The following is a 27,428-nucleotide window of genomic DNA, read 5'->3' as shown; positions in this document are numbered from 1 at the left end:
TTTGAAGCTGAGGTATTGGAAGATATCCCTGAAAAGGTACCATCAAGTGGGACGGCTCAGTTAGAGTTGGAGAAATTAAGGTTGGAACATGAAATTACGGTAAGTTAAAAGAGCTGGAAGCAGCCGAGAGAGAGAAAGAAAGGGCTGACAGAGAAAGGGAGCAGGCGTTCCACCTAAAGGAGCTAGAGGTGAAATGGGACCATGAGCTCCAACTAAAGGGGTTAGAGGTGAAAAAGGAGCAGGACCAAGCTGAGAGGCAAAGACAGCATGAAATTCAGCTAAAAGAGCTAGAAGCAGCCGAGAAAGAGAAGGAATGGGCCGAGAAAGAGAAGGAACGAGCAGAAAAGCAAAGAGAGTATGAGGAGAAAGAGAAACAGAGGAAACATGACTTGGAGATGGAGAAGATAAGAAACGAGCAAAGAGATCAAGGGTTAGACCGAGCGGAGCGGTTTAATGTTAGTAGGGAGTTGAGACTGGTACCTCCGTTCGAGGAGGCAGATGTTGATAGTTATTTCTTGCTTTTTGAAAAGGTGGCCGTGAATCAGAAGTGGCCAAAAGAGCAGTGGGTGGCGTTGTTACAAAGTGTGTTAAAGGGGAAGGCCCAACGAGCATATTCGGCGTTGTCCCTGGAGGAGGGAGAATTATACTGAGGTAAAGGAGGCCATTCTCCGGACTTACGAATTGGTACCTGAGGCGTATAGGCAAAAGTTTAGAAATTTAAGGAAAGGGTGGAATCAAACGTATACCGAGCTAGCCCATGAGAAGGGGGTGCTCTTGGACCATTGGTGCACCGCGGAAAGGGTGGACGAGGATTATGGGCGTCTCAGGGAGTTACTTTTAATTGAGGAATTTAAAGGTTGTGTTCCGGAGGAGATCCGGATGTATTTGACTGAGAGGCCGAATAAGTCCATCTCAGAATTTGCTAGGTTCGCGGATGAATATGCCCTAACCCACAAGACAAAGACTCCCTCAAATAAAGGTCCCCAGAGAGACCGTGGGAACGATGGAGGAAGTCTGCCGAGTGAGGCAGAGGTCCTGCCGGGAGCTAGTGGTAAGGTTGAGGGGGAAAGGCAAGACAGCCAGAGATTTCCGGGCTTGACCTGTTTTAATTGTGGAAGGTGGGGGGGTCATATTGCATCTCTGAGAAAGGAGCCAGAGAAAGAGAAAGCAGCGGTCCCTATCGGGCGTGCAGTGGTAGTCAGAGGATCGGCAAGAGGGTGCCGGGTAAGCAGAGTGCGCGAGGGGTCTGAGATTTATCTGTCACACGGCACCGTGTCTTTGAGGGAGCGGGACCCACCAATTCCCGTACGTATTTGGAGAGACACGGGGGCGGAGCTATCACTGATTAGCCGAAAAGTGTTAAAATTCGGACCTCAGACGGGAGAGGTAGCCCTGAGAGGAACAGGAAAATGGACCGGAGTGGTGCCTTTGCATCGGGTCCTTCTAGTTTGTGAGTTGGTGTCGGGACCAGTGGAGCTGGGGGTCCTGCCGGAGTTGCCGGGGAAAGGCGTGGACGTCATTCTGGGGAACGACCTAGAGGGTGGGAAGATGGGGGGGGGTGCAGCCGTGAAGCTGACCCCCCAGCCTGCGAGGGTTGAGGCCACTCCCTCAGATCCTAAGATCTATACCGCCTGCACGGTCACTCGCAGCCTGTCGAGAGCGGCAGCTGAGGACGGGAGCAGTTTAAAATTGGCCAGTTTTGATTTGGCCGAGACGTCTTTACCGACCCTGTGCCATGAGGGTTTAAAGGGTGGAAAGACGAAGAATAGTAAAGTGAAAGGGGGTAAGGGAGAGATCTGTCCTTAGCGAAGAAAAAGGTCCTAGAGCTAGGAAATAAAGATGAGAAACAGATAAAGCTGTTAAAAGGTCCAGAGTTGGACATGGATGATCTGTCTGGGGTGGCAGCCCTGTTTGAAGAAGTTGAGAGTTATAAAGGTGTTCCCGATAATGAGATGAGGGCAGTCCTAGAGGGAACGGGTATCCTTGCCTTGAGGAAGTCTGCTGAAAAGGCCGAGGAGGTTGTTTCAGCTCGCAGGGTTGCGCCTTCCCGGGTGGGAGCTGCCTAGAGAGTAACTGGGAGGATCGGGGGAATTTTAGAATTTGGAAAGTGTACGGGTATTGAAAGCCTGGAAGAGGCCCATGTCCCGTTTGAGTGTGTCCAAGATGGGGATGCACGTGGTACTGAACCTAGTAACGGAGCTCAGAAAAAGTCTGAGGTATTTGATTCAGCTGGACGAGACGGCCGTTTTGGATCAGATAGACCTGGTTCGGGGAAGAAAGGGTTAACCTTGGTAAACGTGGTAAGTGTGAGTTCCCCGTTGGTCGTGCTGAAGGGGGTGCTCAGATTTAATAAATGGAGAGATAACTGTTGTTGAGGGGAACGGGAAATCTGTAGTTCCCAAATCGAATGAAGAAAATTTAAAGTTTAGATTGATGCCTGCGCATCGATTACAGGTTGATTTGGAATGTAAAGGTGCCCCACACGCTATTGTTATTCAAGAAAGCACTGTGAGGAAGCATTAAAGAATTGGGTGGGAATTCACACGATGGTCTAGATTTGGGACACGGAGTTAAGAGAATAACCCTTGGGAATGAAAGGCGGGAGAGTACCTCGCCAAATTACCCAGGTCCTCCACGAAGGAACTCACCGGAAAAGAGGTGACGGTTAATGGGGGGGGGTGCCAGTTTTAAATAGAACCACCGGCTGTACGGGATTTTGACAAAGCATGGGAATAACAAAGGCAAACCCCTTGGAACCCTGCCTGTTAAATGAAGCCTGATGCTACCAGCCTTTAATCAGGGACAAGATGTTACAATATTAAAAGGGAGCGCCACTGTAATCATTAACCATCTGGATGCTGAATTAAATGTATGACTGTATGGCTCTGTAGTTAAAAGAAAAAGCTTGGGTATTGTGTTAGATTAAAAATCCTGTAAGACTCTGAACAACTCCGTTTTTAACCGCTGGTAAAAAACGTTTTTTTAAGAGGGGAGGTGTTATGAATGTACCACAGCTCTGAGGGGCCGAAGGGGCGGGAGCAGCCCCCCCCCCCACCTTCCGGAGAACCGCAAGATCACTATTAATTCGGGTCTCGGACCCAGGAAATGAGAGACAATGCAACAGTTTTGACCATTGTTCTTAGAGACACCTGTGTGAATTGCAACTCCCTGCTACATGCCAGCTACCAGGGACGTGGACACCCTCGGGCAATGTGGAGGTGAGGATTGCATCACCCTACTTTGATGGACATCTACAACTCTGCAAGTCAAGATAAAAGGGGACTGCAGGAGGCGGTACCCCAGCGACACACCATCGCTCAGCGCTCCCGTGCTAGCGGGAAGCCATTCAAAGCCACGTGCGTTCCGTTCTCCTTTGCCTGGGGAGCGGGTGGCTGATAACACCGAAAAGGACTTCGAACTAACAACGGGGAAACAACGCTCCCCTGATTCAACGGAGTTGCTTCATAAAGACCCGAGCAAGTTTTCCTTTTCTCACCAATCTCTCTCTCTCTCTCAAACACGTGAAACCCAGCGATTCCCAAAAGGCTGAAGCCTGAAGACGTCTGAGTGACTTTTATATTTCCAACGGACAATATATTATCCCCTAGACAACAGTAGAGCTTATTTCTTAATGAGGATTATTACTATACCCTCGCTTTAGATTGAGTATTGACGACGTATATTATCTGAATGTTTGTATTAACCTTACTTTTGTGCCCCCTTTATAAATAAAAACGTTTGAAAATAGTGCCATCAGACTTCAACGGACCTCTCTATCTTTGCTGGTAAGTGATCCAGTTACGGGATACGTAACACACCACAGAGCTGAAGGCTTTGATGAAATTTTGATAAAAGATGGCAAATCCAAAGAATCATTGGACTTACTTCACACTGCATGATTGTGGGCAATCTCCAACTGCCTGCGTCTTACTGGGGTCCATCTTGAGATTGTGATTAGAGGTGAAACCAAAAAAAGGAAGTAGAGGTTATGTAAAATTCAGAGTTCTCCAGCTTGTTGTAAAGTCCATGATCAAGAAGCCTCTTTAGGATATCTCTGCCGTGAGCAACATGCTCCTCCATGGACTTCGAGAAGATTAGGATGTCATCCAAGTAGATGAAGGCATACTTATGGATTGCATCCCAGAGCACATTGTTTATGAAGGCCTGGATAACTGTTCAAAATGCCGAAGGGCTTGACCAGATTCTCAAAGTGCTCTGTCCCTGCACTGAGTGCAGTCTTCCACTCGTCACCCTCCTATATGTGAAGCAGGTTGTGTGCACCCCGCAAGATCAGCTTTGAGAATACTCTTGCCCCTTGTAGAATCTCGAAAGCAGTATTCATGAGTGGAAGAGGGTTATGTGATTCAGCCCTCTATAATCAATGCAAAGCTGCAGATTTCTTTCCTTCTTCTGTACAAATAAGAAGCCAGCACTGGCCGGAGTGGTGGAGGGCTGAATGAATCCTAGAGCAACAGCCTCCTTTATAGACTCCTCCATGGTGTTTCTGTCCAGGCCCGAGAGCGTGAATAATTGACCCCGTGGAGAACACACACTTAGCAGAAGATGTACTGCACTGTCGTAAGGTCAGCGCGGAGGAAGAGTCGAAGCCTTTCCCTTACTGAAGGCCTCTTCCTGTAGATGGAAGGGATTTCTACCGGCTTGGGTGCTGCAATTACCCCAAACCTTCCTCCGAGGATGACTTCAGAGACTCTACAAGTAGTGGGGGTGCTTCAGCAGAGCTCAGAGCTTTCCCCATAGGTCCACAAGAGTCTTTAGTGAAAACAGAAGCCAAATCCTCGTCCATCTCCTCAGAAATCAGCAGCATGGTGCAACAAATAGTCCCTGTGCTCGAGGGACTAGGTTCCAAGAATCTCCGTCTTGGAGCCTTCCCCTTAGACGGGGTCTGGCAAATGGAGCCGTTTGTCTTAGCTGCCAGTTTCCATACTGCTTGGGCACCTCCTTGGTTTGCTCCTGAACTAGAGATCTCTGACAGAACTGGATCGGGACTCGCACAGGCCTATTGGCTGGAACTGGCCTGTCTTTCCTTGAAGGTAGGACTGGGTTTCCTGAAGGCTCTAGGTTACTCTGAGCAGAAGTCTGTCCCCTCATTGGCTGCTGGTCTCGGGAGTATCTGAGGATCAACACCAAGCTGAAAACAAACCCTCCTACAATTGCTGGGCTAAGCAGTGGTTCTCCCCTCCCTCCAGTCTATAGATGGGTTATGCTGAGACAGCCAGGGGTACCTGAGGATCTGGGGTATGAGTGGTGAGTCAATAATGTAGAATAATTATCCGCATGATCACATATCCTTATCTATCACAGCCTGTTGTTGGATCTGCCTGGATCCCAGCCGGCGGCCATCGAAGACAGTTGCGGGCAAGGACTGCCATAATTCTCGCAGCCGTATGTCAAACTGACGGGCGTTTTCTCTATCTAGGAAATTACCAGTTGCCCCAGTGTCCACAAAAACCTTCACCTGTCTCAGGTTCTTACCCCAGGTAAATTCTGCCCGGCACGAAACCAGAATCTGTGGGTTGGGCGTAGTGGCTGCTACCATCACAGTCCACGTGGCATTGGACATTCTCAGCAGTTCCCCAGGTACCTGTAGCTTTGGACATTCAGCCTGCAGCTGACCTGCTTCCCCACAGCAAAAGCAGCAACCTTGACTCCAGCACCGGGACCCCTCAACAGCAGGGAGACTAGTACAATCGACCATCATGGGTTCACCGGATCTTGAGCAGGCGATGGGCTGGTCATGGCCCAAAAGTGGGGAGTGAACTACGATGCGTTGAGTCTGGGCTCAGGCTAGCCCTCTTTGACTTCATGATGTGGTCCCACTTTTACTCTGCCAGGCGATTATCGAGATTGATGGACTGGTCGGTGAGAACCTTTCAGTTCTCTGTTGGTTCTCCCAAGGCGAGCATATCCTTCTGTTTATTTCAGAGTCTGTGGTGGTATAGCATGGCCAAAATCTCACCGTTCCAACCATTCTCCTGGGCCGAGGTCAGAAATTTGATTGCGTAGTCGGCTGCTGACTGTCCCACCTGTCGAACATTCAGCAGGTGGCCTGAGGCTCAGCTTGCTCCAGCGGGGTGATGAAACACCTCCCTCGTGGCGGCCATGAACTCCTCCGAGACCAAGCAAATCTCTGACCTGCGATCCCAATGCACAGTGGCCCCGGCCAGGGTGCTTCCAGCCAGAAGAGAGATAATGAAGGCCACCATTCCACGTTCTGAGGGGAACTGGGATGGTTGGGGCTCAAACATTAACAAGTACTGAGGAAGCTGCAGCAAGGAACTGGGTCACCATTGACTCTCTCCCGGGTTGGATGATGTCCTAGCTCCAGAATGGAACCAAATGGTTCTCCTAAATAACTCCGGTCTCTTCCTTGCAAATGTTGACCCATGGCTACATGGATGTCATGCATCCCCAGGCTCTACTAGGAAATATCTTCGCTGTGGCTGGTCACAATGGACTAACAACTGTGATACACTGCTGGGTCCACATTGGCTCAAACATCCTTGACGAGAATGGCTTGGATCCAAATGCTGGAGTATCTGAAGCTAGGATTTAGGTGTGGTTTCAAACTGGATCGAGAATCTGAGCACAAAATATACACTAGACAACATCACGAGTAGGCTTACAATTGAGTGCCAAACCTCAGTTCAGGTGGTCGTTAAATGCTCAATCCTTGGCACCCAAAACACAATTACCAATTAGTGGGACCATCCTGAATCTTTATAGGGGCCTCACCAGCTATCCATAATCCTGGGAGTTAGAGTGCATAAACCTCAGAAGCAGGCACTCAGGAACTTGAAATTGCTCACCCTTTCCACTTCTGATCCCTCAAAGAGGATCTCCTTCCTGAAGTCCACAATCAATGCCTTGACCTTACTGATGTTGAGTGCAAGGGTGCTGTTAAGGCACTACTCAGCCACCTGACCTACCTCACTCCTGTAACCTCTTCACATGTCCAAATGCAATTATGTAAATACATGGTCAGCACTCAAATGATTTGCTGTCATCTGCCATTTTCTGTTTCTCTTGTCTACCCCACAACTTGTGACATATTACACAACTTTAGATCAGGCAAATGATTGTTCATTTTCCTCAAACAATCCATAAACCTGCGGCTCTAACAGTGCCTTCAGTAAAATGCTAGCTTTGAGGACATACTTGCTGTGGTAATGTCTAATGAGCAGTAGGGTGACATCGTGCTTTCCTGGAATGACAATTGCATGTATTTCCTCTGTAGTGGGCTGTGCCTTCTTTATACGTCCTCCAACTCGCAGTAGCCCTTCTGAATCAAAAAATGAGCAGAATTTACAAAGGGGACTGTGTTTATGGGAGAGTTTCTTGTCTTGTGATGGACTGTACTTGCTCTTTGAACAACAAGAAGGAGTCTAAACTTTAGCTGATTCAGTCGCTCTGTATTGAGAGGTTGATTATAGCTGTGTCAACCATTGCAAAGTTTGTCTTGTGCTATTCCTGTAAAGGAATGAGTTATGTGTGAGAACCAGGAAATTGCTCTGGTAAGTGACTTACGGCATGGAAAACACTCAAAGTGTGCACTACCAATCTGAAACAGTGGCAAATAAGCAGCGTTGGTCCTTACTCTTAATAATTTCTCCTTTGGCTCCTCCCACTTCCTTCAAACTAAAGGTGTAGCCAAGGGCACCCGTATGGGTCCCAGTTATGCCTGCCTTTTTGTTGGCTTTGTGGAACAGTCCATGTTCCAAGCCTATACGGGTATCCGTCCCCCTCTTTTCCTTCGCTACATCAATGACTGCATTGGCGCTGCTTCCTGCATGCATGCTGAGCTCGTTGACTTCCATCAACTTTACCTCCAACTTCCACCCTGGCCTCAAATTTACCTGGTCCATTTCTGACACCTCCCTCCCCTTCCTTGATCTCTCTGTCTCCCTCTCTGGAGACGGCTTATCTACTGATATCTGCTATAAGCCTATGGACTCTCACAGCTACCTGGACTATTCCTCTTCCCACCCTGTTACTTGTAAAAATGCCATCCCCTTCTCTCAATTCTGCCGCATCTGCTCTCAGGATGAGGCTTTTCATTCCAGGATGAAGGAGATGTCTTCCTTTTTTAAAGAAAGGGGCTTCTCTTCCTCCACCATCAACTCTGCCCTCAAACACATCGCTCCCATTTCACGCACATCTGCTCTCAACCCATCCTCCTGCCACCCCACTAGGGATAGGGTTCCCCTTGTCCTTACCTACCACCCCACCAGCCTCCAGGTCCAACGTATAATTCTCTGTAACTTCTGCCACCTCCAACGGGATCCCACAACCAAGCACATCTTTCCCTCCCCCCTCTTTCTGCTTTCCACAGGGATCGTTCCTTACGCGACTCCCTTGTCCACTCGTCCCCCCATCCCTTCCCACCGATCTCCCTCCTGGCACTTATCCTTGTAAGCGGAACAAGTGATACACCTGACCTTACACTTCCTCCCTCATCAACATTCAGGGCCCCAGACAGTTCTTCCAGGTGAGGCGACACTTCACCTCTGAGTCAGCTGGTGTGGTCTTTTATATATTGGTGAGACCCAACACAGACTGGGAGACTGTTTTGCTGAGTACCTACACTCTGTCTGCCAGAGAAAGCAGGATCTCCCAGTGGCCACACATTTTAATTCCACGTCCCATTTCCCATTCCGATATGACAATCCATGGCCTCCTCTACTGTTGAGGTGAAGCCACACTCAGGTTGGAGGAACAACACCTTATATACCAGCTGGGTAGCCTCCAACGTGATGGCATGCACATTGATTTCTCTAACTTCCATTAATGCCCCTCCTCCCCTTCTTACCCCTATCCCTATTTTTTTCTCTCTTTCCCTCTCACAATAACTCCTTGCCTGTTCTCAATCTTCCTCTGGTGCTCCCCTCCCTCTTTCTTTCTCCCGAGGCCTCCCGTCCTATGATACTCCCCCTTCTCCAGCCTTGTATTCCTTTTGCCAATCAACTTCCCAGGTCTTAGCTTCATCCCTCCCCCTCCTGTCTTCTCCTATCATTTCCGGCATCCCCTCCCCCTCCTACTTTAAAATCTCTTACTATCTCTTCTTTCTGTTAGTCCTGACGGAGGGTCTCGGCCCAAAACGTTGACTGTACTTCTTCCTATAGATGCTGCCTGGCCTACTGTGTTCCACCAGCATTTTGTGTGTGTTGCTTTAATTTCCATAATTGTCTTTTTACCCTGCAGTTTCTTATCTGTACGCACAAGGATTCTATATCTTCCGATGCTATGACAGTTCTTTTTCAGGGTTTATGGGATGATTAAATGTAAAAGACAATGGCAGCGATGCTGCAACTTGACCTCATTCCAGTAAGCAATTATTTTGTGTTCTCTTTCCATTGGGCTATTAGATTTTTATTTTTGCAAATTCATACTATGTAGATACTATCGTTCCTCAGTAGCCGGCCAATTCCCTACAATAACGGTCTCAGACTTATTAGCGACGGGATTCTGCCTCAACACTTCCATCCAGTGACGTAGGCTGCTCTAATTCCGGCCAGTTTCCTTGTCGAGCGGTAGTTCTGTACGCGGGGGTAGATGAGAACTGAAGTGGCCACTGACTCCATATACAGTCGGGTATGTGGTTCTGTTTGGCTCTGGGCCAGCCTCGCTGATGAGCTGCGCTTTCCGGAGGAATAGCTGATACAAAATGAGTTACCGGTCTAGGTACGAGATCCAGACGTTCGATCTGGCCTGATTTATCCTTTTTTTTGTTTATTATTCGTTTTTTCTTGAGGCGAAGTTGTAAACAAGTCAGCCCCGTTTTCGTTTTGCGGAGTCGGGTACACAGAAGTCTGAGGATAAAAATGTTTAGTTGTCGCTGCAGATTAATTAGTATGTTTGTGTATAACATGGCGTGTGTAACGTTGAGTTCACCGGTAGTGAGAGCATTTAGTCGAGAGATCTGCCCTGGTAGAAAATTAACGTCCGACCAGAAGATAAAGCAGGGTGGTGTTCGATGTAGTTTCAGTTCCTGTCATATACTTCCCAATTGGAGGTGTACAACCCCTATTTTAACCAATTGCTATCGCGCAAATGTTATAAATGCTTGGCGGTTACCAGAGACCAACGAATTGGTTGAAAAACAATTTTTGCACGAAAATGGCTCCTGCCGTCTCTACTTTATCTGCGACTTTAATGAGAATGCCCAAAATGCCTTGTAAGACACATTCTCTCGGCTTTCGGATTTTCTTTCTTGTCAGGAAGGTGAGGGAAGGAACAATGTAAATCCTAAAGAGGCGGTTAGATAATGAGTCGTCATATGTAATTGTACAAATGTTGATATCTTTGTAATCTTCATAATTGTTTCAATCTGCTGAGAGGCTGGTGCCGCAGTCAAATATGGAAGTTCTCGAATTTCACTTTAAATCCAGATTTAGTTTTATAAATTGTGATCTCTGAATTTTATGGTTGATAATCTTAATACTAAATGTATTCGCGTTTTAAAATATAGTTTATCTTTACGGGCTTAACAATTCGGCATCGAATTCGTGACAGTAATTTTATCTCACTGTTCTGTAAGAATGGTCAAAAATAAAAAAAAAGCCCTTGAGCAGATTAGGCTTCCTGCAGAATATATTATAGGGAATGTACTTTGGTAAAAGGAATAAAAGTGTAGACTATTTTCTAAACATAGAGAAACATTACAAATCAGTACAAAGGGACTTGGGAGTCCTGGTGCAGGATTCCAGAAGGGTAGCATGCAAGTTGAGTTGGTGGTAAGGAACATAAATTCATCAGAATCAGGTTTATTGTCACCAGCACATGTCGTGAAATTTAGTAACTTTGCAGCAGCAGTTTAACACAATGCATGATAATATAGAAAGAAAAAATAAATCAATTGCAGTAAGTATTTATATGTATATTAAATAGATTAAAATAATGCAAAACAGAAATAATATTTTTTGAAAAGTGAGATAGTGTTCATGGGTTCAATGTCCATTTAGGAACTATATGGCAGAGGGGAAGAAGTTGTTCCTGTATCGCTGAGTGTGTGCCTTCAGGCTTCTGTACCTCCTTCCCCACGGTAACAATGAGAAAAGAGCATGTCCAGGGTGTTGGAGGCCCATAATAATAGATGCTCCCCTCAAAGGTCTGAGGTACTATTTGCATCAGGCAAGCTTTAATCATCCTGGTGCCGAAGGTGGTAAGCTGCTTCAATGACTATCGTCCAGCAGCCCTTGCAACCAATGTGATGAAGTATATCCACTCCATTTGTCAGCTGTCACATCAGATCAACAACAATTACCATTTCATTGGCTCTTTACTCAATTCTGGAACACCTAAGCAATGAAAGTACGTACCTGCCTAACAATGCTCTTAAATGATTATAACTCAGTATTCAATACTCCCATCCTGTTAACTTATCACTAAGCTTCAAGACTGTACTCTGTTCTGGTTGCCTCATTACAGGAAGGCTGTGCAAACTATAGAAGGGATGCAGAGGAGATTTACCAGGATGTTGCCTGGATTGGGGAGCATGCCGCCTCATGAGAATAGATTGAGTGAACTTGGCTTTTTCTCCTTGGAGTGAAGGAGGATGAGAGGTGATTTGGTAGAGGTGTACAAGATGATGAGAGGCATTGATTGTGTGGATAGTCAGAGGCTTTTTCCCCAGGGTTGAAATGGCTTACATGAGAGGGCACAGTTTTAAGGTGGTTAGAAGTAGGTACAGAAGACATGTCAGGAATAAGTTTTTTATGCAGAGAGTGGTGAGTGCGTGGAAGGGGCTGCCAACAACAGTGGTGGAGGCAGATACGAGAGGGTCTTTTAAGAGACTTCTGGATAGGTACATGGGGCTTAGAAAAACAGAGGGCTATAGGCAACTCTTGGTAATTTCTAAAGTAAATACATGTTTGGCCTGTATTGTGCTATAAGTTTTCTATGTTTCTAAGACCTGGGCCTTGATAGCTCCCTGTGCAACTGGATCTTCAATATTGTAACTGGCACACCCCAGTTAGATTCAAGATTGTTTAATATCATTCCAGTACACAAATGTAAAGGAGAATGAAATAATTGTTATTCCGAATCCAATACAAAGCAAAAAAAAAAGAACAATATGATAAAGAACACAATAATACAAAAACACACAATAAATATAAATACATAAGATAGCTTATATACATTGATGGTATGCCCATAAGGTTACGCTAGTTATGGAGTGACTATACATAAGGTGACCCTGACAGGATTTGGTAAGTTGGTGGTGGTGGGGCTGGTTACTGAGTGGAGTTGTTCATCAGCCTGTTTGGGGAAGTAACTGTTTTTGAAACTGGTAGTCCTGCAGTGGATGCTGCATAACCTCCACACCGATGGGAGTGGGACAAGCAGTGCATGAGAAAGGTGGATGGGATGCATCATGATACTACTGACCTTTTTCTGGCACCTTTGTGTCCTTGAAGGTAGGTAGGCTGATGCTGGTGGAGCGTTGGTCAGTTTTGACGACCCGTTGTAGAGCCTTTCTGTCTGCCGCAGGGCAATTTCTGTATGACGTAGTGATGCAGTATGATAGTATAGATTAGAAACAGTATCTCATTCACACTCACCATTAGTATATTTGCACCAAATGTCTGTATGTTTTGCCCTGTGCTTATCCCATGTTATATGTGTGATTTTCGGGCTCCAATGCTGCATTTAATTTTGCTGATGACACCATTGTTGATTGCTGAATCAAAGATGTTGATAAATTGATATATGTGAAGGAGATTGCAAATCTGGTTGAGTGGTACCCCGGCAACAATCTCTTACTCAACAAAAACAATGAGTTGATTTTCGTCTATAGGAGGAAGAAGCCAGTCCTCATTAGAGAATCAGAGGTGGAGAGGGTCAGAAGCCTTAAACTCCTTGGTGACAGATCAAAGGATCTGTCCTGAATGCAACAAAGAAGGCATAATAGTACCTGTACCTTCTTAGGAGTTTGTGTAGATTTGGCATGTTGCCAAAATCTCTGATAAAGTTCAATAGATGCACAGCACAGAGTATCCTAACCCTTTGCATCATGACCTGGTATGAAAATGCCATTATCCAGGAATGTAAAAGACTACAAAAAGGAATGGTGGATGCAGCCCGGTCCATCGCAGGCAGAACCCTCTGCATTCTCAAGTGCATTTATAAGGAGAACTGCCATAAGAAAGCAGCATCCATTATCAAAGAGCCCCACCATCCAGGGCATACTCTGTTCTCATGACAACCATCAGGCAGGAGGAACAGAAGTCCTTGTTCTGTTCCCCTGTCAAGTCCATGTTCAGGAACTGCTTTTAACCTACAACCGTCAGACTCCTGAACCAGTTTGGGTAACTTCACTGACCACAGCTCCAAATCAATTCTATGATTTACAGACTCACTTTCAGGGACTCTTTACAAATCCCGTTGTCAGTACTTTTTTTATGTGTATAGTTTGTCTTCTTTTGCACATTGGTTGCTTGTCAGTATATATGGATGGTTTTTCATAGATTTGATTTTATTTCTTTATTTTTCTTGTAAATGTCTGCTCGATGCCAATGTAGTATATGTACTTTGATATTAAATTTACTTTGATTTTGACTTTGTTGATAGCTGGGAGGTTTCTGATATTAGGCTATGAAAGTGTACAGGATTACCGGTGGATAATGCAAAACACTGCAAGTCTTCGTCTTATTTTCTATTTGGTCAGGGTTATTAGACAGTTTATGATAGTTCATGATTAACCAATTAATTACTTCCAGTGACACAGAAACCAAGTGCAATTTACCATAGAACAGCCAATTCTTATGAATGTGATGCAGTCAGAAATGTAATTTTTACAAGGAAGAATGCTTGAACTGAATGTTTTACATTTCAGAGGAGGCTCTGGGAGTCAGGTGGGGGAAAAAAATCAAAGACTACTGTATTACTGAAATATAAGTTTGTTAATTTTAACTTTTATAATGTTTACTTTGAAGTTCCATGAGCTATTTTATTAGCGTTTGAAACATTCTGTTTTGAATTTTGTTTGTAAATTAAAATTCAGCAGAATTATTTGTGGTAAATGGCAGTATGTACTGCATGTAATCTCCACTTAGTCGAAAGGAGGATCTTTGGCATTCTATAGTACATGTACTCCTCAGGAATGTCACTATCGTTCCTGAAAGTAGACATAGTTCATAGTTCCCATGCATGGAGATTTTTCTTTCACTTAATCCTATCCTTCATATGTAGAAAATTGTTGTCCACTTTTTGCTATATTCGGTTTGTTCACCTACTGAATCTGGAATTACATCAGAAGTGCAAAATTTGGTGAGGTGAGTTTTGTAATACAAATTATGAATGTGAAAGTTCTTAAGTGACTATGTTCACAGAATCATTGAATTGCCATAGCACAGAAAGGGTCCTTTTGGCCTTTCAAGTCAATGCCAGCTCCTAGTAGACCAATCAGTCTCATTTCTCCTACTGTTTTCTATAGTAACTCACCTTTATTAAATAGTACACTCTATTGCTTTTAAATACATGCAGTTTCTGCTCTAATTGTTACCCATTTGTAAAATATGTCATCTTGCTGTCAAAATACCAATGGTCCAGGCAGGCATAGAAATATATAGAGTAGTTGGCCTGAAGAATTTGTATGCCAAATTTAAAATAGAAGTTCACTGTTTTTCTTTGAGAACCAATACCAGACGTGTCCCATTCTCTGTTTTTCTCATGTTCACACCTTTTTCCTCCCTTGCCAGCATCAAGGAAGATGTGTTCTCATAATTTAGTGACGATGATGGATTTGGAAGACCCATTTGAAAGACCTTTAACTAAAGGGACTTGTAATCTGCTACTCCAGGAAACTTTTGTCCTTGAGCCCAATACTTTTCACCATTAACTTTCTACTTTTCTGATGAGTTCCACTAAATGAATTGAATTGAACTTTATTTCGTGCATCCTTCACTTACATGAGGAGTAAAAATCTTTGTTATGTCTCCATCTGAATGTGTAATGTGCAATTTATAGTAATTCGTAATAAATAGTATGCACAGTAAGACATACAACAGAGCGGTCAATATAGTTAGAAATACAATTGTGTCAGTGTGAAGTAATCAGTCTGATGGCCTGGTGGAAGAAGCTGTCCTGGAGTCTGTTGGTCCTGGTTTTAATGCTGCCCTACTGTTTCCCGGATGATAGCAGCTAGAGCAGTTTGTGGTTGGGGTGACTCGGGTCCCCAATGTTCCTTTTACTCACCTGTCTCTGTAAATATCATGAATAGTGGGAAGTTCACATCCAAAGATGTGCTGTGCTCGCCACACCACTCTCTGCAGAGTCCTGAGATTGAGTGAAATACAGTTCCCATACCAGGAGGTGATGCAGCCGGTCTGGATGCTCTCAGTTGTGCCCCTGTAGAAAACCCTTAAGATTTGGGGACTCATGCCAGACTACTTCAACCATCTGAGGTGAAAGAGGCGCTGTTATGCCTTTTTCACCACCCAGCTGGTATGTACAGAGCAAATGAAGTCCCTGGTGATGTGTATACTGAGCAATTTAAAGCTGTTCACCTTCTCAATCCCAGATCTATTGATGTCAATAGGAGTTAGCCTGTCTCCGTTCCTCTTGTAGTCCACAAACAGCTCCTTTGTTTTTGCCACATTGAGGGAGAGGTTGTTCACTTGACGCCACTGAGTCAGGGGGATGACTTCTTGTAGGCTGCCTCATTATTATTTGAGATAAGGCCAATCAATGAAGTATCATCTGCAAATTAGCAGATTGGAGCTGTGGGTGGTGACACAATCATGGGTATACAGAGAGTAAAGGAGGGGGCTTGGGACAGAGCCCTGAGGGGCAGAGGTGAAGAAGCCCACTCTTGCCATCTGCTAGCAACCTGACATGAATTCTAGGATCCCGCTGCACAAGGCAGGGTCTCTGAGCGTCTTGTCAAGCCTAGAGGGAGTTACGGTGTTGAATGCTGAACTGCAGTCTGAGAACAGCGTCTTTACATGTATGGCATCAGTTAGTCTCGTGAGACCATTGATCTGTGCCTGGAAAGTCTTCTGCAGGGCGCAGGCCTGGGAAAGGTTGTATGGAAGACCGGCTGCTGCCCATGCAGAAAGTCTCCCTCTCCACGCCACCGATGTTGTCCAAGGGAAGAGCAAGGGTCGATACAGCTTGGCACCAGTGTCATCGCAGGAGTTGCCTGAGCGAGGTTGAAGACAACGTCGGACTGCCTTAGGGACTCCAGCTCTGGAGTTGTCCTCAGGGTTTACCCCCATGAGTGGGTATCGCTGCACAGCAATGCAGCGGAAGTTTGAAATCAGAGTTTTCCCTCTCTTAGATGAACTGCCTTCCCAGGCTGACAAGCTCCATCTACCTTACATAAGCGTTCCTCTTCTCCAGTTTTGTAAGGACGGTGTGTAGGGCTGTGGCTATTGCGTCATCTGTTGATCGGTTGTGTGGGTAGGCAAATTGTAGGGGGTCCAGTGTGGGAGGTAGCAAGCTGCAGATATAATCTTTGACCAGCCTCTCAAGGCATTTGCTTATTATTGAGCTGAGTGCAACAGGACACCAGTTGTTCAGACATGTTACCTTGTCTAAATTCTTCATTTCATGTGTCTACCTTTCACTTCACTGTGGTTTTGATATAATATTTCAAACCCCTGGATTATTTTGAGTGTGAGTCATTTCCTACACCTGCTGCTGACTAAATATTGGTTGCAGGCAAGTTGGATTTCTATCAATAAGGCTCAGCTGGCTGAATCAGTGCAGAATTTGTGCATTCTTGTATGGATTTCAGCTGGCTGCTCAGTTTCCTCCTCTGTCCGATACTTGTGTAGGTTGGTAGATTAATTGGCAAGTATAAATGTGAGCAGTTTTGCACCCCTTATCTAAGAAAGAATGTGCTGACAATGGAAGCCTTCAGACTTGTTCGTGAGATTGATCTGAAGAATGAAAGGGTTAACATATGAGCAGCTTTTGATGGCCCTGGGCCTGTACTCGCTAGAGCTTAGAAGAATGAGTAGGGATCTCGTTGAAACCTATTGAATATTGAAAGGCCTAGGTCAGGGGTCAGCAACCTTTACCACTGAAAGAGCCACTTGGACCCGTTTCCCACAGAAAAGAAAACACTGGGAGCCGCAAAACCCGTTTGACATTTAAAATGAAATAACACTGCATACAACATTTTGTTTTGCCTTTATGATATGTATAAACAAACTATAATGTGTTGCATTTATGAAATTGATGAACTCCTGCAGAGAAAACAAAATTACATTTCTGCATGCAACAAAAACATTTTGAACTCCGAAAAAAAGACGTTGGGTTGAAGGTTACTTTTAAGTAAGATACTCAACGTCTATTTGAGTCCTTCTTGTATTTATGAAAAACGCCAAACTTAAATTTGCCCTCAGCAGCAAACCAAAAATAACGTCAGCCAGCTGTCAACCTGAAAAATAAAAGGACTATTTCACTGAACAATGAAAACATATGAATATACGTAAAATAATAGGCAATTAAAATATTTATCATACTTGGTCAGGTTGACTCACACCTGACAATGCAGTCGTATTCAGTAGGGATGGATCGATGCTTAGGGGAGTGACCGGGAAGGATAATGTGTTTTTTTTCCTCTCTGAACTCACAGAAGTGTTTCCCAAACGATGTTTGCATTGCGATGATTGCAGAATGTAAATACTCCGAATTTATCATGTCGTGACCTTGTTTGAACTCTCTCAAATTGGGGAAGTGAGACAATGTGCCTTTCTGTAAATCTCTGGCAAGCACTGTCAACTTGTGCTCGAATGCCAAAACATCCTCCAACATGTGCAGGGCTGTACGTCCTTACCCCTGAAGAGCTGTGTTCAGCGTGTTCAGGTGCGCTGTCATGTCTACCATGAAGTGTAGCTTTTCCAGCCACTCTGGCTGTTCCAGCTCAGGAAAGGTGGGCCCTTTGCTGCCCAGGAAAGTTTTCACTTCTTCCAGACATGCGACAAAGCGTTTCAGCACCTCCCCTCTGGACAGCCAGCGATAAAAACATGTTGTAGCGGTGTGCTACACGCAGTCAGTAAACTGCAGTCAAAGATAACTTTATTCGAACTAAACAGCCTTGCTTTTAAGCCTCCCTCAACCCGCCCCCCATGGGCGCGGATGCTGCAAAAGACACGTACTCACAAACCCCCGTAGGCTATCTCCCTTAGCCTGAACGCTGGCTAATTGTGAGCCGGTTCGGATGTGTCAGGAAATGGGTCGCCACAACGTCTTAATTAGATTGTACAAGATCACCATAATCTTCAAATTTAGAATTACATTTCAAAAACTAACAAACTAACATAAAATACATTTTAATTAAATACTGACCAATTATTTCCCAAAGCAACAGGGAGCCGCAGCACAGACGTAAAAGAGCCACATGTGGCTCCGGAGCCGCGGGTTGCCGACCCCCGGCCTAGGTGGAGTGTATGTGGAGAGGATGTTTCCCATAATGGGGGAGCCTTGGACCAGATAGCATAACCTCAGGATAGAAGTGCATCCCTTTAGAACAGAGATTAGGAGGATTTTCTTTAGCCAGAGGATGGTGAAACTGTGGAATTCATTGCCACAGATGGCTGTGGATGATAAGTCATTGGGTGTATTTAAAGGTTCTTGATTAGTAAGGGAATTAAATGTTTCTGGGAGAAGGCAGGAGAATGGGGATGAGAGGGAAAATACATCAGCCATGATAGAATGGTGGAGCAGAATCAATGGGCTAAATGGTCCTATAATGGTGAATTTCAAGTAGTGGATTTGGTGAAAATGTGAGGCAGGTAGGTTACAAGGAAATCAAAGCATGGGATTGCTGTATAAGTTTCCAACTGTGTTAGAAAATATGAGGAAGTATAGGGCTTTGCATAAAATAAAAATGAAAGTTACTCAACAGTGTTGGAAATGTTTCAGAGCTCTGATGTGATATGGCAAATAATGATGAAACCTGCCCCCAAGTGGTTTGCTGCCCATTTGCCCATGATATCTACTGTTACCTGGAAAGTGTCCTTTAGCATGAACGTTCCTTCACCAACCTGGGTCTGATTTTTAATGCAAAAACTAAAATGTACGATTAAATTCACTTACTTTGTGGAGAGGTATTTCCTAGAGAAAGTTGTCTTTAACAAAAAAAATAACAAAATAAGGTGAAATAGTGTGTTGTTAGTCATCTGAACCTGAAAACTGATTTTTTTTTTTGCAGACGATGAGGGGGGCGAAGAATGACTGTACTGCTGAGAACTGAAGTCAACAAGGGCGTTTTATTCATCCAATGAAGATGAAACTGATTTCTTGGTGGAAGCAACTGTTTTTACTCATTATGATCAGTGTTATATTTTGGTTAATATTTTCCACAGAAAAACCAAAGGAAAAAATCAATTGGTGGTTCTTCTATAATCAAGAGCCAATCTATAAGTGGAACTTTAATTTTACGTTGACTCCACATCTGAAATGTGAAGATGACAATCATTTTCTAGTTATTCTAGTTGCTACAAGAATAAATGAAGTAGAAGCTCGGCAGGCAATCAGAGTAACGTGGGGACAGAAACGGGTGTGGTTGAGCAAAAAGGTCTTGACTCTGTTCTTGATTGGAAGAGATGCTGAACATGAGAATCAAGGGAAGCAACCAGTGCAAGAAGAATTTGCTAAATATGGAGATATAATTAGTCAGAATTTTATTGAATCTTACAATAACCTGACCTTGAAGACAATAATGGCATTTCAGTGGATTTCAGAGTTTTGTCCCAATGCTGAATATGTGATGAAAATAGACTCTGACGTATTTCTAAATACAAAGTATTTAGTTAGTTATCTCTTGAAAGTTAACAAAAGTGTATCTGGTGACTTTTTTACAGGCTATCCCTTTATCAACACGGGACCACACCGAGGTTTTGTTAAAAAGGCATACATTTCAAAAGCTGACTATCCTTTTAGTATATATCCTCCATATTGTAGTGGCCTTGGTTATGTCTTTTCTGGGGAATTGGGATTAAAGATTTTTAAATTGATGGGGCATATTAAACCAATTAGATTTGAGGATGTATTTGTTGGCATTTGTTTGAAGATATTAGATGTAAATCTACATATTCCAGAAAAAGAGTTGTTCTTCCTAAACCCGCTGAAATTTGACAAGTGTCTGTTCAGCAGGTTAATAGCAGTACATGGCTTCACTCCACAGCAGCTGAACACTTATTGGGAGGATCTTCAAGGATTGGAGAATACCTGTTGAGCAGGGAGTAGAAAATGTAACGTCCTGAAGCTTATACGAGATTGCACTTTCTTGAGAGTGAAAATTCTGGTTGATGTTTGCTTTTGTTTCTTTTGTATCAAATTGGCTGAGTGCATTCTTTCATATATCATATTGGCTGAGTATAAAGAGTTGTGCATTTTAAAACTTGAGTCTGGCCAAGTGTGAATCAGCTTCCATAATCCCTTTGGTACTGTTCTAATGACCATGTTACCCATGTCTAGCATTGTATGCAAAACTGAGTGCAGGTGACTCCTGCATTGTGGCTATTTGGACATCAAAAAATAATGCTTGTTAAGTCCACAAATCATTACCTAAAATATTGATATGCAGAATAAAAACTATTGTTTAACAGAATTTGTGGGAAATGTAGATAAATAAGCACTTGCTTTTCAATTTGTTTACGCATGTGCAAATGATGTAACTTTATATTACAGAAAATCATGGCTGATTCATTTTCATCCCAGCCACAATTTCCTGCCTCCTCCCCATATCCCTTCATGTCCTGACTAATCAATAATCTATCAACCTCTGCCTTAAATATACCCAGCGACTTGGCCTCCACAGCTGCCTGTGTTAATGAATTCCACAGACTCACCACCCTCTGGCTAAAGAAATTCCTCCTCATCCCCATTTTAAAATTGAGGATGTGTCCTCTGGTTTTGGACTCCTCCATCATCCTCTCCACATCCACTCTATTGAGGCCTTTGAACATTTGATAGGTTTCAATGAGGTCACCCTTCATTCTTCTGAATTCCTGTACTCAGACCAGAGTATTCAAACACTCTTCATATGACAAGCCTTCAATCTTGGAATCATTTTTGTGACCCTCCTTTCAACCCTCTCTAATATCAGCACATCCCTTCTTGGATAAGGAGCCCAAAATTGTTCACAATGCCCTGTGAGGCCTCACCAGTGCCTTGTAATGCCTCAACACTACATCCTTGCCTTTATATACTAGTCCTCTCAAATGAATGTGAACGATATTATAATGCAATTCCCCACCCAATCTGGGGGTTGCCTAGATTTAATGTTAAGGAAGTGGTGCTTTTGCTGATCACTCCTGTGTGTAAATTGCACTCCTTGGCTCAGTATACAAGGATCAGGCAGCTTGCTTTATTTCTAATTATTTCAATTCATAATGTTCTAAGAAGCCTGTATATATCATTGAAGCAAATGAATGAGTGAACTTAGATTTTAAAGTTAATTTCAATTTTATTACTTTATGTATAGCATTCATGTATACTTCCCTATGATTAAGCAACTAACAAATTAATTAGATCAGTTTAACACATAGGTACCAAATACATGTGTTTAAAATTTACCTTTGGTAGTGTGTGCATAAAAATGTTTGCACAAATATCTCTTGAAAGGTTTAAATATTCATATCTGGGCACAATAAGACTGGAGCACTGAACTATTTACAATTCAAACACAGGCTGTTTATCATTGAATTCACAAAACATGAGGAAGGTCAAATTAGGTTATGTTACTTCTTTTGTAGAATGAAGTGATAAACGCTTGAATGCACACTGAAATCATTGAGTACCTGGGAATCAAAGCAATTAGATTAAATCAACAGCTTAACAAATAAAGTTTTGCTTGCTTCATTGATAACCTTGTTGCAAATCATTATTTTATCCCTCTTGGTCTCTGAATGATGTTAGCTAAAATGCTGCTTTGAATCCATCATTGTCACAATCTGGAAGTGGATTTCTCAACAACTTTCACCCATAGTATAAAGCCTCTTTGAGCAAAAGAACTTGTGTGAAGTATTCCTTTTTAAAATGGAAAGGTGAAGCTTTGATCCATCCTTACTTGGGAAATTATCTTGTCTTTCACAAGCTCTGGAGTTGTTACTATCATGTTTGCCACTGAAATTAAACCAGAAGAAAAACTGGTTGTTAAGATTACAATGAAAGGCTTGAACTTTAGCAGGTATGGAATTATCTGCCTGGATATAAGTGTTTAAAACTGAGGGTAAGTACAGCTGAATTAATAAACAAGAACCTGGATTACAAAAGCGTGTGTTACAGCAGGAAACAGCTGCCACATTGTGAAGGAGAACATGAACTGATAAACAAAAGTCTCATGCACGTAGCAAAATCAAAGGGTTTCACAGAAGCCAGCAGTACAGGTTGAGTTGTGGAGAGTTTGCCACCAAGAAAGTACATATTGTAACAAGTAACTAATTGTGCATCTAGAGCAGTGGACAATTCAACTAAACAGAGTTAAAAATCTGGATTTCCACTATCACCATAGTTGATGTAGACAGGAGGAGTCTAGTTAGGCACTCAATTTGAGAAACATGTTCATCTTAGATTAACACACTGAGGAATGCTTTTGCACTGCAACTATTTGCCAATTTGCAAGTACTTGGCAAGGGCGTGCATCTGATCTGTTTATTTTTAAAGTGATTTATAATAGTGGAAAAAGATGTCTGTACAAAGTACAACACCAAATCCTGCTAGATCGATTAAAATTAAAACTGTTGGTTGTCTATCTTGTTATACACTGTTGACTGAGAATTGGAAAAGACAGGGGTCCTACAGGCTTAAAGCTGTGAAACTTGCATGATATTTCCTGAGTAAAAGAAGCTATGAGTAATGTGCAGACTGATCTTTGGCCTTTAATCAAGCTGAGCAATTACCCCTCTAATTATGTGAGCTGCTTGTTGAACTGCATGTTAACTTACTTCCAGGAAGCTTTGAAGGAAGTGCTGTGTGTAAATAGCCCTACTTTTTAATGGAAGCAACTTGATAAGCAACCTGGACTTAATTTCTCACATACTGCACAGCATAGCATGATACTCCACCCTAATTTACATCTAAAATTCATGTCAAGTGTGTGACTTCATTACTTGTGGGCTCTGTTTTGTTTCATGAATTTGATGTAATTTAACTTCACACTGTTCTTCTTTGTGAATTGCAACTTCTGTTTTCTGCTTTTGGACATCTCATTAGTCTTTTCTGCAACTCAATTGATCCTAATGCCTTTGTACCTGATGAAGGCAGATTTCCATCTCAGGCTAGTTTTTAATTGTCTACAGAAAGCAGACAGACACGTGCACCCAAAAGTTATTTAAATGCCTTTAGAAGGTTAATATGAATGTGCGCATTCGGAATACCCGATAGTTTTCTTGATGACCACATCTGCGGGAAGTCCCCCTATTTTCAGCATCTGACTGACTGAGTCAAGGGGTTGGAGCCGGAGCTGGATGAACTTGGAATCATTCGGGAGGCTGAAGATATTATAGATGAGACTTATGAAGAAATGGCCACCCCCAGAGTACAGACTTCGGACAGTAGATGTGTGACCACCAGGAGAAGTAAAAGGATTAAGATGTCAGTGTAGGGTTCCCCTGTGGCCATTCCCCTTAGAAACAAGTATACCTCTTTGGATACCGCTGGGGATGTGACCAATCAAATCAAGTGAGCACTAGGCTGGTGATACTGACTAGCTCTGAGGCTCGACTGGGAAGGGTTATGTCAGACAGTGCAGTAGTTTGAGGGGACTCGATGGCTAGGATGACAGAAAGGAGATTCTGTTGCCAAGAAAGAGACAACAGGATGGTGTATTGCCTCCTGTGTGCTAGGGTCAATGGTGTATCAGAGTGGCTGCAGGATTTTCTCAAGGGGGAGGGGAACAGCTAGAGGTCATGATGCATATTGGCACCAATGACTTCGACAGAAACAGGGGAAGGGATCCTATGCAATGACCATATAGAGTTAGGGAGGGGGTTGAAGAGAAAGACCTCCAAGGATGTAATCTTCAGATTCCTACTTGTGATTCGGGCTAGTGCAGGTTGGAATGGGGCAATGGCACAGATGAATGAGCGGCTAAGTAGATGGTGCAGGGTACAGAGCTTCAAGTTTTTGGATCATTGGAACCTTTTCCGGGAAAGGTGTGACCTGGACTAGAGGGACTGTTTGCACCTCAACTGGCTGCGAGGTTTGCTGATGTTACTCAGGAGAGTTAAAACTAGTTTTGCAGGGGACTTGGAACTGGAGCCCCTGCTCAGTAAAGGGAGGATTGGACCAGAAGGTAGATGTCAGGTAAAGTATTGTAAAGCAAAATCAGAATAGCTGGTTTGATGGATCAGTTAGTTTGAAGTGTGTATATTTTAATGCTAGGAGTATTATGGGTAAGGGTGATTAACTCAAGAGCATGGATCACTACATGGAACTGGAAGTTGTAGCCATTACTGAAACTTGGTTAAGAGAGGGGCAGGAATGGGTGATTACTATACCAAGTTTTTGAAGCTTTAAAAAAGATAGAGGAGGAGGTAGGGGTGGGGGGGGGGGGGAGTGCTGTTGCACTACTAATCAGGGACAATGTTACAGCTACACTCAGGACACATGAAGGGGTTAGACACAGTCCATTTAGGTGGATCTCAGGATTAAGAAGGGTGAAGTCACACTGATGGGATTTAACTACGGACCCCTCATAGCCATTGGAACAGTGAGGAAACGGATATGTAATCAAAGTAAGGAAATGTGTAAAAATAGTGGGGTTGCTATCATCAGGGATTTCAACTTCCCTAATATAAACTGGGACCTTATTGGCGAAAGGGGTTTAGATGGGGCAGAATTTGTTAAGTATAGGAAGGTTTCTTAATCGATATGTAGATGGTGCAATGAGAGGAGAGGCCATGCTGGACCTGGTGTTGGGTAACGTGTCTGGCCAAGTGGCTGACCTTTCAGTGATTGAACAGTTAGGGAACAGTGACCTCAACTCCTTAATTTTCAGGACAGTTATAGATAAGGATAAATGTTGTCCTTGCGGGAAAGTTTTTAATTGGAGTAGGGCAAATTACAGGGGCATTAGATAGGAGCTAAGGAGCGTTATTTGGGAGCTTTTTTTTGGCAAGTCCATGTCAGACTTGTGGAGGGTGTTTAAAGATAAATTGCACAGAGTACAGGAAAGGTATGTTCCTGTTAGAAGGAACGACGGGGATGGAAGGATAATAGAACCCTGAATGTCCAGAGGTGATGAATTTTGTCAAGAAGAAAAAGTATGTAAAGCTTTGGAAGTCAGGATCAAGTGAAGCACATGAATATTAAGAAGCCAGAAAAGAACTAAAGAAGGGAATTAGGAAAGCTGGGAGGGGCCAGGAAAACTGCTTGGCATGTAGGATTAGGGTAAATCCCAAGGCATGCTATGCATACAGCATTTCAAGAGCAAAAGGATAACTAGGGAGAAGTTAGGACTACTCGAGGATAGGGGTGGGGTAGGGGAGAACATCTGCTCAATGCAGAGAATGTCCGGGAGGGACTTAATGAGTACCTTTCTTCAGTATTTACCAAGGAAAAGGATATGGAGGACCAGGAGATCAGTGCTGTGTGTATAAATATGTTTGGGCATTTTGAGGTCAAGAAGGAGGAAGTGTTGGGCCTCCTAATGAGCAATAACGTGGATAAGACCCCAGGGCCTGATGTGATTTATTCCAGGTAATTGAAGGGGGCAAGAGACAAGATTGCTGGGTCCTTGATTAGTATTTTCGTGTCCTCTCTAGCCACAGGTGAAGTCCCAGTGGATGATGTTATACCTCTAAGAAAGGAACAAGGGAAAATCCTGAGAAGTATAGGCTGGTGAGTCTCATGTCAGTAGCAGGGAAATTGCTGGAGAAAATGATTAGGAACAGGAGCTATGAGCGTGGAGTAATTAGGGAGAGCCAGCATGGCTTTGTGTGTGGCAGGCTGAGCCAGTTGAGTTAGTTTTTGGATGAGGTGATAAGAGATGAGGATAGGGCAGTGGATGTTGTCAACACAGGTGTAAGGTCTTTGACAAAATCCCTCATGGGAGGCTAATCCAAAACACTAAGATGTTGGGGTCCGTGGTGAATTGGGGGACAGAGGGTAGTGGTTGAGGGACCTGTTTAGATTCAGAGCTGGCTTGTGTATGGGGGACAGAGGGTAGTGGTTGAGGGACCTGTTTAGATTCAGAGCTGGCTTGTGTATGGGGGACAGAGGGTAGTGGTTGAGGGACCTGTTTGGATTCAGAGCTGGCTTGTGTATGGGGGACAGAGGGTAGTGGTTGAGGGACCGGTTTGGATTCAGAGCTGGCGTGTATGGGGGACAGAGGGTAGTGGTTGAGGGACCTGTTTAGATTCAGAGCTGGCTTGTGTATGGGGGACAGAGGGTAGTGGTTGAGGGACCTGTTTAGATTCAGAGCTGGCTTGTGTATAGGGGGACAGAGGGTAGTGGTTGAGGGACCTGTTTAGATTCAGAGCTGGCTTGTGTATAGGGGGACAGAGGGTAGTGGTTGAGGGACCTGTTTGACCCGGAAGTCTGTAATCAGTGGACTTCTGCAGGAATCTGTGCTGGTGAGATATGCCATCTAGTGGAATGGTGTCACAGCAACAACCTGGCACTCAATGTCAGAGCCGAATATGGACTTTAGGAAGGGTAAGATGAAGGAACACATACCAATCCTCACAGAGGGATCAGAAGTGGAGAGAGTGAGCAGCTTCAAGTCCCTGGGTGTCAAGATCTCTGAGGACCAAACCTGGTCCCAACATATCATTGTAGTTATAAAGAAGGCAGGACTGTGACTAAACTTCATTAGGAGTTTGAAGAGATATAGTATGTCAGCAAATACACTCAAAAACTTCTATAGATGTTCCATGGAGAGCATTCTGACAGGCTGCATCACTGTCTGGTATGGAGGGGCTACTGCACAGGACTGGAAAAAGCTCCAGAGGGCTGTAAATTTAGTCGGCTCCAACTTGTGTACTAGCCTACAAAGTACCCAGGACATCTTTAAGGACCAGTGTCTCAGAAAGGCAGTCCATTATTAAGGACCCCCAGCACCCAGGGCAAACCCTTTTCTCACTATTACCATCAGGTATGAGGTACAGAAGCCTAAAGGCACACACTCAGTGATTCAGGAACAATTTCTTCCCCTCTGCTATCCGTTTCCTAAATGGAAGCCCGTGAACACTACCTGAGTTTTTTAATATACAATTATTTCTGGTTTTTGCATGATTTAGATCTATTCAATATACGTATACTGTAAATTGATTATTTATTTATTATTATTTTTTCCCTTCTATATTATGTATTGCATTGAACTGCTGCTGCTAAATTAACACATTTCACGACACATACCAGTGATAATTAACCCGATTCTGATGTTTGTGATTTACATAGATGATCTGAATGAAAATGTAGATGGGTGGGTTAGTCAACTTGTGGATGGTATC

At 43.7% G+C, this 27,428-nt stretch overlaps 1 protein-coding gene across 9 annotated transcripts; it reads left to right on the top strand.

Annotated features, from left to right (window-relative positions):
- The first annotated feature begins 1,159 nt into the window (after positions 1–1,159).
- Positions 1,160–20,581, top strand: LOC132379334 (UDP-GalNAc:beta-1,3-N-acetylgalactosaminyltransferase 1-like). Of its 9 annotated transcripts, none has more exons than XM_059947100.1 (2): positions 1,160–1,224; positions 19,181–20,581. In XM_059947100.1, exon 2 carries the CDS (start codon positions 19,250–19,252, stop codon positions 20,204–20,206), a length of 957 nt encoding a protein of 318 aa, XP_059803083.1. In that variant the 5' UTR covers positions 1,160–1,224; positions 19,181–19,249; the 3' UTR covers positions 20,207–20,581. The 9 variants fall into 9 exon arrangements, with proteins under 9 accessions (XP_059803083.1, XP_059803091.1, XP_059803065.1 ...); XM_059947108.1 differs by lacking the exon at positions 1,160–1,224 and adding an exon at positions 1,286–1,305; XM_059947082.1 differs by lacking the exon at positions 1,160–1,224 and adding an exon at positions 1,349–2,300.
- The last annotated feature ends 6,847 nt before the right edge of the window (positions 20,582–27,428 follow it).

The sequence above is a fragment of the Hypanus sabinus genome, chromosome 2 (genome assembly GCF_030144855.1).
Source record: "Hypanus sabinus isolate sHypSab1 chromosome 2, sHypSab1.hap1, whole genome shotgun sequence".
Taxonomy (NCBI): domain Eukaryota; kingdom Metazoa; phylum Chordata; class Chondrichthyes; order Myliobatiformes; family Dasyatidae; genus Hypanus; species Hypanus sabinus.
The sequence above is the reverse complement of the archived record's forward strand: the minus strand, read 5'-3'. Positions and strand labels throughout refer to the sequence as shown.

Bases quoted from the DNA above. Each gene is read 5' to 3' on its own strand.
- LOC132379334 (XM_059947100.1), top strand. From the start codon at position 19,250: ATGAAGATGAAACTGATTTCTTGGTGGAAGCAACTGTTTTTACTCATT.